General features: G+C 31.0%; 1 protein-coding gene and 1 long non-coding RNA gene across 2 annotated transcripts in view; one reads left to right on the top strand and one right to left on the bottom strand.

Moving 5' to 3' along the window:
- LOC108749216 (general transcription factor 3C polypeptide 5) overlaps positions 1 to 3,580 on the bottom strand; it is an 83,254-nt gene extending 79,674 nt beyond the window's left edge. Inside the window, exon 1 of the mRNA XM_018487782.1 lies at positions 3,304 to 3,580. Within this exon, the coding sequence (XP_018343284.1) occupies positions 3,304 to 3,447 (144 nt within the window). The 5' untranslated portion in view covers positions 3,448 to 3,580. The remainder of the gene's footprint in view (positions 1 to 3,303) is intronic.
- A 2,161-nt stretch (positions 3,581 to 5,741) lies between these two features.
- On the top strand, positions 5,742 to 6,700 carry LOC108749217. Its single transcript, XR_001939350.1, has 2 exons — positions 5,742 to 6,202; positions 6,312 to 6,700. It is a non-coding gene; the product is annotated as an uncharacterized LOC108749217 (long non-coding RNA).
- Positions 6,701 to 13,464: the final 6,764 nt, after the last annotated feature.

The raw sequence follows: 13,464 nt of genomic DNA, 5'->3' as shown, positions 1-13,464 counted from the left end.
CCGCCACAAAGAGACACGCAAGTGCCAACTTCTATTGCAAACAATTTTTTTGAATTTACATTAATTCTCGTATTCATTAAGAATTTCCGATCAGGTGATATTATTTGACAGACAATTGTTTGCAATAGAAGTTGGCACTTGCGTGTCTCTTTGTGACGGTTCGTCATCGTATTTGGAACTTGATATAGCGTGATAATGATTACAATCGGGGTGGATTGATTAGAGTAATAAAATGATTCCACACAACAAAATAAAAGAAGAATACTGGACGGTCTACTGTTAATTCTGTCAAAAATCATGTTTTTGTATTATATTGCAAAATGTTATATTGTTAAATGCGGATACCGAGGCGAATAATGCACAATAAGAAGCGAGAAATTATTACTGACTAACATTAGGAATAAATTTAAATTATATAACTAGGTTTAAATAAATTTAGGTTTTTATTATTGTACTGAGGATGGTCAGATGGTGACCGAAACGTCTACTTTGTTGAATGTTTATTATTAATATATAACTTATTGACATCTCGAGTGTGGCTGTATGCTCCTTTTTTACTTAACCTTCTTAACATTGAGCCACTTTATAATATTGAAAATTTTTTTTAAATTAAAAATTGTTCTACCTCTTTTAATGTTAATATTTTTTTTCTATAAAGTCTTAAACATTAGAGTTCAATGATTTTATGATAAGAGACTCTATAATAAAAGTCACATCATAGTCACATGATAGTCAGTTTTTATTGATTCGCTAGGTTTTGTGAATTATTATATTTGAATCACACTAATTTTGAATCACTTTAATTTTCATAAATGTTATATTTCAGCAACATAAACATGAAATGAGCCTTAGAAAAATGATTGTAGAATAGTTACTGCACATCCACCCATTTCCTAAATTTTTACGTTTATCTTTGTAACAAATATCTAGTCAATGTAGTCATGAACATACATGAACAGTCGTTTTAGAAGTTAAAGAAAATTAGATAAAGGTTAAAGAAAGAAAAATAATGCAAACATATACCCTTCTTTCTTGCAAGATTCTACAAAAACACTTTATGATGTGACTCTTATTATATATAAGTAACTTACATGTAAATATAAAATTAAATTTACCTAATAATATATATTTATAAATGATTACTTTAAAGTAATCTCATTATTACTATATATAGAAAAACTAGAACATTCTGATCTCAAAAATAATTTTTTTTAAATTAACTTTTTTAAACTTAAGCTAATTCAATCTTAACTTAATGTTTACTAAGTTAATTCTTTATTCCTTCAATTTTTAACTTAATTTTATTAATTTTATAAGCCATTAACTTTAACTTAATTTAGTTTTTAAAAAATATTAACTTACCCAACCCTGCTTATATGTCATCCGTTATATAAATCTGTGTTCCCCGCTTTAGGCTGTAAAGTATGGCTGCAAAGTAATTGCATCTCTTTATCAAGTATTTAATCAGTAATTATTCAGTTTAGCATTCGTAGCTCAAAAATCAATGAAATTAGCCTTATTCGATGCGTTTTTACATGAAACGAAAGAATTTGGTAAAAAAAGCGTTGCTCTGCTCTGTGATCCGAGATATTGTGTGTTAAAGTTGATGACTATTGAGATTAGAAAATCTGTCACACTGACTTAATATAGTGCTATGTATTTTGTATACACAATATTCATTCAGAATCGCTACTTCACTTTCAATTTTAATGAAATAAGGCTCATTCGACGCGTTTTCATTGAAAATAAAAGTCTGCTCTATTTTTAATATGTAGAACAAGTGTAAATTCGGGTGGAGGGCAGAGTATTTTAAATAATTACCATTCACTGCTTCAAAAACACAAATTCATTGCATTAGAATTCAATTTGTGTTTTTTACAACAGTGAACATATATTTGCAAAAGGTTCAAGAGCAGGCTTTCGTTTTCAGTGAAAACGCATCGAATGAGCCTTATTTCATTAAAATCGGAAGTGAAGTAGCGATTCTAAATAAATATTAACCAAAATACGTATACATAGCTCTATAATAACTCAATGTGACAGATTCCCTAATCTTAATAGTTGTCAACTTTAATGCTTAATATCTTGAATCACAGGGCAGAGTGACACTTTTTTTGCCAGATTCTTTTGTTTCATGCAAAAACGCGTTAAATAAGTCTAATTTCATTGATTTTTGAGCTACGGATGCTAAACTGAATAATTACCATTTAATCTTTATAGTATTGTGTTTCAGGATTCTATATTTTTTTTACAAAAAATATCACAAATTATATTGTGGAAACCGAAGGATAATTTTCGGATCTCTTTCGTGTTTCACTAAAAATTTCACATGGATTCGAAATAATACAGCACCAGGACATAAACCTGAAACGCAATATTATGAATATTAGACATTTGATAAAGAGATGCAATCGCTTTGCATTTTGCTCAACATGTTTCGTTTGTGATTCAGCATACTTTTGCTTTGCTGGAAATCATGTCAAGTGCTGAACAAACATGTTCAAAAGTTGAGTGTATCTAGAACCGTTCAGCAGACAATCATAAAATTTGCAAAGGTTGCAAAACTGTTGCATTTCATTGAACACACCCTATATTAATCCATCATTATTAACAATATATGATCAGTAATATTGTTAGTATTTGGTAATACTGACAGTATTACTGTTATCGTGTTACCTTAAGATATTACAGGTATTCACTTTAAGAAAATTTTTTTGATCTTTGTAGCTAAAATTACAAAATATATAAAATTTTTATAGATATGATTTTTTTAAGATCACCCCTTCCTCCATCCTGATTCCAGTACTTGTGCAAAACTAGATATATGTATAAATATAATAAATATGTTCAATATATACCTTATCTTGCAGAAGGGTCTTGCTTTAATCTTTTTGTTATTCATTATTTTTAGTATATTGTACACTAATTTAATAAAGCAAAGTTTTAAGGTATATGTGCATGTGAATCATGCACACATGATCCTCAGTGCATATGTTTATGTTGATATGATAGCTTTCATAGTCATGATAATAGTAAACTTCTACAATTAATATCTCGCTTTGCGGGGCAAAGCGACTTTTTTGCCATTTTTTTCGTTTTGTGCGAAAACATGTTAAATGAGTCTAACTTCATCAATATTGGAGAAGAGTGGGCTAAACAAAACATTTACCTTAAATCCTTGTTTTCGTACAAAATGGAATCGAATCAGTATCTCTATTACAATTTAAAGTAGAAAGATTATAGAGTAAACATTTACATTTATTCATTTTATAAAGTAATTTTGTATAAAGTATTCAAACATACGTTAACGTTATTCTCCGGCAATTCAATAAAGGAATCATCGCTCTCAATTTCATGACAATAATCATCCACGTTAAAATCTATATCCTTGTCGTCTTGTTTATCAGACATTTCGATGTCACTTGAATCACTTGCTTCGCTCATCATACTATTTCTTTAACTTTAAGTTTACAAATCACGATCTTCAGTAGTTCTTTGGAGAACTATTCCACGTTAGACTGCGTTCAGGAATTACTCCTAGAACTCTGCACTCTGGCTGGAGTGCTCTAGAGTCCCTAGAAAAACAAGGAGCTTTTCAACAAGAGACATTGGGTGTTTTCCAACAACGTACATACATATATACATAGGGTGCATCCAGAAGCATGACTGCTCACTGAGCGCTCAGTAAACTCTTGCATCTGATTGATATATTCTATTAGAACTAAAAATATAAACCAAACAAATACAAAAGCTCACTGAGCGCTCAGTGAGCAGTCGTGCTTCTGGATGCACCCATACATACATATAGCTGATCACAGAAAGATTGCAACACTTTTTCTTCAATGGGTTTCGGAACGCAGCTTGCTGTCCGAGCGATTCTTAAGGTATTGTCCCATGAGCGGAAATTTACAGCGGAACGGAACAGCGACACCAATCACAATCGTAGAAAAGATTAAAGAGTAATGACTGCGGAGTTGTGATTGGTCGCGCTGTTCCGCTATTAAATTTCCGTTCATAGGCATCCTTTTACTTGGCTGTGTTCAAATTTCTCAGAAAAGTGCCGGAGTGATTTGGGAATCTGAACACACTAATAACGTTTTTCACTGGGTAAACTGGTGCAGCACTAGCGCCGTGCTAGGTTTAGATGAAAACTGCACTAGTATAGTAATACAGGATTATGGTTCAATATCATTAGACATCCATTTTATAGACATCCATTTCATAACACCCCTCAAAATATGTATATAACTATGTTCAAACTTAAATTACTTATTTTACAGTATTCTAATTCATTTATTTATTAAAAACATTTTTTTAAATTAAATTTTTACATTTCAAGAGTTTTAGGGCCATTCTACACAAACTAGCAAAGCCGCATAAACATATGCATAAAGAAAATCATCCAATTGTATTTTACGTTTGCCTTTATGACAGAAATGATTGGATAATTTTCTTTATGCATATATGTTCGTTATGCGGCTATGCAAGTTTGTGTGGAATGACTCTTAAACGTCAGAATGTTATTGCATAGCTATTATTAGAAACAATGAAACTAAACAATGTCATTGTTATAACATTAATTACAATAATGTAATATATTGTAACATATCATATCTTAGCATGAACACAACCTCAATTTCAACTTGTACAGGTTTCCGCTGACTTCAAAGATAGTGGAGCAAAAGTTGAACTCAATGCAAGTTTTTTGCACCAGTTTTATCAATGGGACATTAAACATTGATCTTTTCTTAGTGGAACAACACAATTGCACTCAGTGCGCACCAGTGTGTTGCAGTTTTTCCAATGGAAAACGCTATAAGTGTCCTACATGCATCGGTTACAGCAAATAGTAGCGTAAATATATTAGATTTAATGTAAATTACAGATATAATCATATATACAAATATAATTACTATATTATATAACTAAAATATATACAATAATGATATATATGGTAAAAGATATAAGATAAATCTTATCAATATCTTAAATCCTGTAAAACTTAATAGATTATTAAATACTTAACCTTCTTTGAGTTATGATTTATACTACACACATAAGCATAATCTGAAATTTAAATTTTCGTATAGATGCACGTCAAACTTGTTGGGATAGCACAGGAAGTCTTTAATGTGTCACTATCACCCATTTCATCCAGCTCAAGAAACCGGGTGATTTTCCATCCTCCCAGGTAGAGTAGGAATCTGAACGATTCCTGGGTCCCTGTTCTGTTTTACGCCTACCGACAGTTGTCAGTGTCGTTGCGCAGCTTTTTCACTATATAAAATATCTGCGCAACAACACCGATAATTATCGGTAGATGTGTAAAGACAGTTACAGAATAGGCCTGGGTATCTAGGTGCACTTGAGTGAGGAATCTGAACGCAGTCCTTAGGGTATATCCACACAACTTGCATAGCTGCATAAACGTATATATAAAAAAAATTATCACATTTTATGTGCGACTTTATAAGAGAAAGTTTGTGATATACTCTTACGAATAAATAAGGGTGAGATCAGACGATGCGAAAAATGACTGCGGAATAGAGAATGCGTCATAGAAGCACCCAATCAGCGCTATTCGAAATAACGCAGAATAATATTGATTGGTTGCTTCTATGACGCATTCTCTATTCCACAGACGTTTTCCGCATCGTGTGATTTCATCCTAAGAACCAATCGCTCGATGAGCAGACTGCATTCCAAAACCTATTAAAAAAAGTGTTAACTTAACTTTTTAGTCGATAAGTGTACGATGCGTTGCACGAATGCTTGGGGTTCGATTTTAGAAGTCTATTTCGTTCTTAGTTACTTTTACGTTCATGACTGATACGACCGGATGTTGCATCAGCGATCATGAATATATCGTAGGTTAGTAAATTGTGTTTTGATAGCCAACCAACGTAACTTGTTTTGATCAGTGAAATTTCTGAAATATTCCAAAACTTAATTGAAAGAAGTCGGAGATCAAAGCCTTTAATATATCAGATAAGTTGTAGTTTTGAAGAAGTATAATTGTTTTTATATTTGCTAATAAGAAAATATATTTTATGGCTCGTTTTTACACAGGTAATAAAATATAAGCGAAAGGATAATTAATAACGCAGTGTTTGTGACAAGAAGTGGTTTATTGGAGACATGCACAGAAAAATAATCCCAGACGTCTAATCATAAAATATTAGGGCACTATGTTAAGAATGAGGTTAGTAGAATTAAATTGATGCTTAGAGTAAATCATAAGTCGACGTAGGTTTTTTTTATTGCTGAATAAAGATTTATATAATTTATACATATTATTATATATGTTTCAGATCAGATATAAGTTACTGTAAAAATATTAAAAACATAAAATGTTTATATTTTTGTTCCAATCGCCTGACAATGTCAATACCTTAATCGCGAAAGTAGAGACAGCAGTAGAGTGTATCGACATTTTGGAAACAGTCATGCTTGCCAATGCGTGAGTGAGATTTCCAGCAGACCAACATCCAACCATTACGTTTGTACAGGACAGCAGCGTTGTTCACAATACCCACGTGACACGAAATTGATTCAATGATCATCCCGAGGTAGAAAAAATAAAAAAATTGGTCTTGCAAGTCTCTTTAAACCCCATTGAAAATTTAGGGAATTATGATCAGGGAATGGGGGGGGGGGAGATCTGGAAAGCATAGAACTCGAGATGCATTAATCCAATACATAAACAACATATGAAACAGGCTTCGCGACCGACCTGAAATATGCCAGCACCTAGCTCAGTCAATGAGGATCAGATTACAATGGGTGATTGACAACAATAGCTATTAATTACTAATTGTTATATATGTTATATATATTAAATATATAATGTGTTATGTGTTATATGTATTATGTTTATTTATGTAAATAAAAATATTATGTGTTATATTATATTTATTATATATCATGTTATATTATATAAAATTGATTAATATTTTAAATATATCTGTTCAGCGACTTGTATCTCCAATGTCTGTTCTGAAACATGTAATAATATGTATAAATTATAAAAATCTTTATTCAGCAATAAGAAAAACTTACGTCGACTTATGATTTATTCCCCTAAGGATCAATTTTATTCAAGAAGGCATCAATTTAATTCCAAAATTTACTGCTAGTGCTAAAAATGTATAAAGATAGTTCTATATTAAGATGCATTTATGCGAGCTGCTCAAATTGACCGTTTCAGCGACAAATAAGATCACATGATGACTTTTATCGCAAAACTATTATAATTTTATACATAAAAAAAGCAAGAAGCATTAAATTTGACATTTGAGCGACAGATTCGATATATTGTTTGTATTTTCCATGTGTCATTTGCAATATTAATACGCTGAATTAAACAGTTATTAGATTATTCTGATTGCATTGAATTTTTTATCTGAATCAATAAATAACAAATCAAAGGACTCTTTTTATACAAACCAAATAATAATAAGTAACGGGCAAAGTAAGAGTCAACACGTTTCTTTGAAATTAACAAAAGAATATATTTCAATTAACAAAGGTAAAATTACATAACGTTACAAGTTTCGGCTACCGGATTGAGCCCTCTTCAGACATTAACATAACGAAAAAATCGCAGAACAAAATCAATTATCGCAAATGATCGCATATTCATAACATTCACAGTTCGGGTGAGTCTTGATGTAGAATTTGACATTATTTCCATAAATTATTTACTGTTGACTCTTACTTTGCCCGTTACTTATTATTTGGTTTGAATCAATAAAGAAAAAGAATAAATTAGGTTATGTATATTGCAGTCAACGGTGGTCAACATGGACGACACGGGTATCAGCACTGTCAATATAGCGTTTAAGCGGTTGACGTTTGTAGTTAAAACTGTTCAAACTACAAAACTTCAGCCGCTGGATAACGAACAATAAATCTGTCGCTCTAATTGTTTATTTTAGCAGCACGTGAAAATGTACAACAGGTCACAGAAAAGTTGCAATACCTTTTTTTCGATAATTTTCGGAATGTAGTTTGCTTACCGAGCGATTGGTTCTTATTTATAAATCCACAAATAAGAACCAATCGCTCGTAAGTAGATTACTCTATTATCCGAAATCCATTGAAAAAAAAATGTTGCAACTTTTGTGTAACCGGCTGTACCTTTAGTCGCATCGCAAGCGTTGCGGTCCAATAAACATCAAGCTAGTTCGACTCTGATTGTAACGTTTGCGACACGTTTGCGATGCTGTGATACGATTAATGTAGAACCAGCCTAATATACGTAAAGCCGGTTCTACATTAGTTGCAAGCTAATCGCAAATTTATTGTGACAGCCAATATGAAGCATTGATTTCAAAATGCACGCTTCAGATTGGCTGTCGCAACAAACTTGCAATCGGCTTGCAACTAATGTAGAATCGGCTTAACGTAAACTATAGATTTTCAGCGCTGGTAGTAAATTTTAAAGCACAGCTACAATGTAACATTGAGGTGCATTCCAAAACTTGACTTTGTCAACTCCAACTATCTTTTATCTTTATTCAACATTCGGTGACCAACAAGAAGTCTGTTGGTGCGTTGCTTTCACTTTTTGTCATTCCACATTTTCGCTTTTTCTCTTTTCAAAGCCAAATATATATCTATTTCATTTTAAGTGTAAAAATATTTAGAGATTTCATGTAACGCAAACAGGACCAAAGAATAAAATGATACTCAAGTTGACAGAGTTGAATTTTGGAACTTGGGTGTGTTTCGTTTCACGCATGATGGGTGCAATCGTTTATGCAGTGGATAGCGCATCCTTTGCTTTCTGCTGGTCACATGATCTAAATTTACCGAATGGATCTCTGCATGAATAGCTGTTCATATACCGTATTGAATTGTATCTTCCAATAGAAAATTTGGAAAAGTTGAGCCGATTGAAAATTAAGGCCCAGAGGCCATATTCTAGAACAAATATCGCATATAGAAATAGCAATATATAATAGCCACATATAATCAATCAATCACAATCGAGAAATTGTCATTTTCGTATGCAAAAATTATATATATGTGCTAAAAAATAGGACACGAATTTCACAACTCATGATTAACTCTTAGCTGAGATTCAACTTATTTCAACTTATTTCATCTCTTTCTAATGCTAGAATTGAAAAGAGATGAAAAATAAGTTGAACCTCGGTTAAGAATTAACTGTGAGTTGTAAAATTAGGCCTAAATAAAATCCGAAAATATTACATAAACCCCAAAATATTATAAAATTTATTTATAAAAAATTTATAATTCTTATATATGTGTCGATATTTTCAATCTACATTCAAAAGGTGTGATTTTTAGGTTAATTTAAATACAAATTAGCAAATTTCACACCTTTTTTATTATATATCTGTGAAAAATGTACAAATACTCATCAGAGCCTACATCAGCTATTCGGATGCAGCGAAAATTCTTCTTTATTTTCGTATGAATGTAACAAAACGAATAAAACGAATATACGTTTCGACTTTTTAATTCGGATCCTTATCAATATAACATATAAATCAAAATTACATAAATAACGCAAATTCCAAGTTGATGACAATTTAGTCCCGACAATTTAGTTCGTTCTTTTTTATCCAAATGCCAAATTAGCTATGTAATGAATGATTATCAGAAATAGTTTAACTTATACAATAATATTATAAAAACTTATATAAAGTAAAACCGAAGTCATATACATTGCGTCACTAAGTAGAATCACATCGCTCATCAGATTGTCAGATTTGCTGTGTAGTCATTCAAAAGAATCACGAAAACGAAAAGTTAGAAAATTATTAAAATCATTTGTCTTCTAATCTTGTTGCGCCTTTTGTATATGGTTTCCGAAAATACAAAGTAGATTATCTACTTGGTATCATAGTTTCTTCAGTGGGGAGCCCTCTCTATAATCTAGCCTCCTTTTTAAATGACATATTACACGACAGTATACCAGTAGCAAACACTTTTATCAAGAACAGTTTTCATTTGACTAAACACATTTCTAATTTGACAATCTCTGACAACAAAGTTCTTTTATCTCTTAACGTGGTTTCGTTGTTCACAAATGTACCTATTGACTTGGTTTTTGAAGGCATAGAGAGGAGATGGTATCTCATTGAAAGAAAAACGAACATTTCCACAAAAGGAAATTTTTTAAAGCGTTGGAATTAGTTTTTAATTCAACAATTTTTTGTTTCAATGACAAATTTTATAAATAGACTTTTGGTGTTCCGATGGATTCACCCATTGTGTCGGATATTGTTATGTAAGATCTTAAAATTAAAGCACTACAGAGATTTCCAATTACATCATTCTTTTATGTGAGGTATGTTGATGATATTGCGTTAGCATATGATACATTGATACTCTGATTAACACGTTTAATTCATTCCATTCCAGATTGAAATTTACAACTGAAATAGGTGAGGGCAAATTAGCTTAATTAAAATAGGAAATTTTCTTATTCAAAGTTAGTACCACAAACCTACTTTTTCTGATTGTTATCTAAATTATTTTTCTAAACATCCTTTATGCCAAAAAGGAACAATCGTCGGTTTAATTGATAGAGTTCTTTCTCCTATCCTATATACCATCAAAAGAATTTTAAATTAATTATTAAAATCTTATGCAATGGATATCCACTGAAACTGATATTCTCTGAAATTAAAAATAAGTTGTCAAAAAAATTTAAACAATGGAACGGCCAGGGTAAGCCTACAGATAAGACAATGATAAAATAAATCATAAGTTTTTTACAATCCTCTTTATACCACATTTATCAGAAAAAAAAAATTTGTAAAAAAGACTGCGTAATACACATGGTATTAGGTGTAGTAAAAAGTCATCACGTTTTTTTAGCTCAAAGTTGTATATACAATATCTTCGTCAATAATGAATGAAATTCAAATTTAAAAAAAGGGTTTTAAAGCTTGAAATCTCTACTTTTAAAAGCTTATCACATTTTTTAAGTTTATATGAGTTTGATAATTTTTACATACCAAAAACTATTAGCTGAAAAAGACGAAAAATTTTCTTCTCACTTTGTGGATTTGTAACGTGTCCAAAACGAATTTGAGAAAATTTTCGATTACCTATCGTGAAAGCTTGATACTTTCCCTACAAAATCGTTTTTTTTAAATATTCCTACGACTTTTGATTACTGAGTTATCGCGGATTAAATAAAAGAATTATTTTGACTTTAATTGCTCATAACTCCATTAAAAATTGTCGTATCGTATAATTTAAAAAAGAGATTTTTAAAGCTGAAACTTTACTCTATTAAGATATATTTATATTGTTGGTAAGAAAGTAATTGCGGTTTTTACTGATAGATGTCTTTTAAAAATACGCGATGACTTTTTACTACACCTAATATATAAAGGAATTAATAATCTTAGAGGGTTCATCAGACGTCATAAAGATGTTCGTCCCAAGCTATCTCAACGTCATCTCGACGTCATAGACGTCGTAGATAATATTAATTGTCAAGATTGTGAAGCATCATATGTGGGCCAAACAGGTACCAAACAGGTGTTTGAAGACATGCATAAATGAACATAGAAATCACATAAATTGGAACACTACACAGCATTCCGTAATAACAGAACACAGAATTAGTTATTAATTTGATTGGGAAAATGTCAAGATATTAGACGAAGAAAAGGAATTTTATAAAAGACTGATTTTCTTTTGAATGACTACACAACAAATCTGACTATTTGATGAGCGACGTGATTCTACTTAGTGACGCAATATATGACTTCGATTTTATTTTATGCAAGTTTTTATAATATTATCGTATAAGTTAAACTATTTCTGATAATCATTGGGCTATTCATTACATAGCTAATTTGGATAAAGAAGAACGAACTAAATTGTCGGGAATCATCAACTTGGAATTTGCGTTATTTATGTAACTTTGATTTATATGTTATATTGATAAGGACCCGAATTGAAGGATCAAAACGTATATTTTATTCGTTTTGTTACAATACATTCACAAAATAAAAAAAAATTTTCAGTGCATCCGAACAGCTGATGTAGGCTCTGATGGGTTTTTTTACATTTTTCACTGATATATTCTTTCGAGCCTCATTTTATATTTTTGTTTATTATATATCTTATGTTGCATTATTTTTGCTTTAGTAGGATCGATTTCGACAAGTTGTTCTTAACCTTTTTTATTTTTTAATATTTTAATAAAATTCATTTTTAATAATACAATCGGCTATTATAATTGACGGTTTTATAAACAGCAAGATCCAACCTGCAAAGGCAATTACAGCGCAATTTGTCGTTCATTTACGTAGTATTGCAAGCAGAGCAGGACCTCCAAGCTGCGCAGATGGTACATATCCCTGCGTAAATGGCAAATTACGTTGCAGTCGCCTTCACAGATAAAATAAACGGACGATATCTGCGGCAGAAATTACATAAACGGATGCACTTATCATTTTGGCATTAGCGCATTTTCTGCTTTCTTAGGTGCATTCGTCAATGTAAATCTGAGATGCAAGTTTCCTGATGGCAAGATTGATCATGTGGCCTTCGAGCGATCCAAATGTCAAGAATTAATTTTGAACGATACAGAACTCTAAATTGTCCTTTAAGGTTAGATTATAAAATGAAATTGTTTATTTTTATAAAATAAATAAAAAATATACTAATTAAAAATTTCTTTTGCTTTACTAAAAACTGATAATAGTCCTATACGAGTAAAAATAAATTGTTACACATGAATGCAGCAGACTCATACGCAAAGAATTCTTAAAAGAAAATACTACATTGTAAAATAAATTTCAGCAATTTGAAATTTATAAATTATATCACTTAAGTTATATTCGTTAGAGTCTTTAATATATTAATACAGTTTGATTTCATTCTCTATGTACAACATAAGCTTTCATCTAAAAAGTAACTAGCAAATTCTTTGTTTTCGAATATGTAATCTCAAATTCATAAAGAGGAAAAGAATTAAAAACTTATTTTTCTCGTTAAATATATATATATACTATATATTGTATGTACATAATGTACTCCATCAATTTCTATTTTTGATAGCATTTGTTTGTAGACCCAAACATTGTTATAGTTCAAATACACTATTTGCAAAATAGAAATATTAAGAGAGAGAGTGTATATGTTAACGAATCAGTTGGATACATTATAATAGATATACAGATTATGAATTTAATTTAAGCGGGAAAATCTGCATTAGCTTTGCAAGCTCGGTCTTTGAATCCGGAGTGAATCGAGCAGCTCGATTGGCTCTAGAAATGTTAATACTGAACGCAGATGAGATGACATGTAGCAGAAAGATGCGAGTTGTCGAATGATTTTCAAGATAAAAGAGCAAATGGCCTCCGATTTGCAATGTCAAACGCATCTCTTATTTGATCACATGACCTAAATTTATCGAATAGATCTCTGCATGAATAGCTACTCGTACCGTATTGGATCATATCTTTC

Source organism: Trachymyrmex septentrionalis, unplaced genomic scaffold, assembly GCF_001594115.1.
Source record: "Trachymyrmex septentrionalis isolate Tsep2-gDNA-1 unplaced genomic scaffold, Tsep1.0 scaffold275, whole genome shotgun sequence".
In the NCBI taxonomy this organism is placed as follows: Eukaryota; Metazoa; Arthropoda; class Insecta; order Hymenoptera; family Formicidae; genus Trachymyrmex; species Trachymyrmex septentrionalis.
This window is presented reverse-complemented; position numbering and strand designations above follow the sequence as displayed.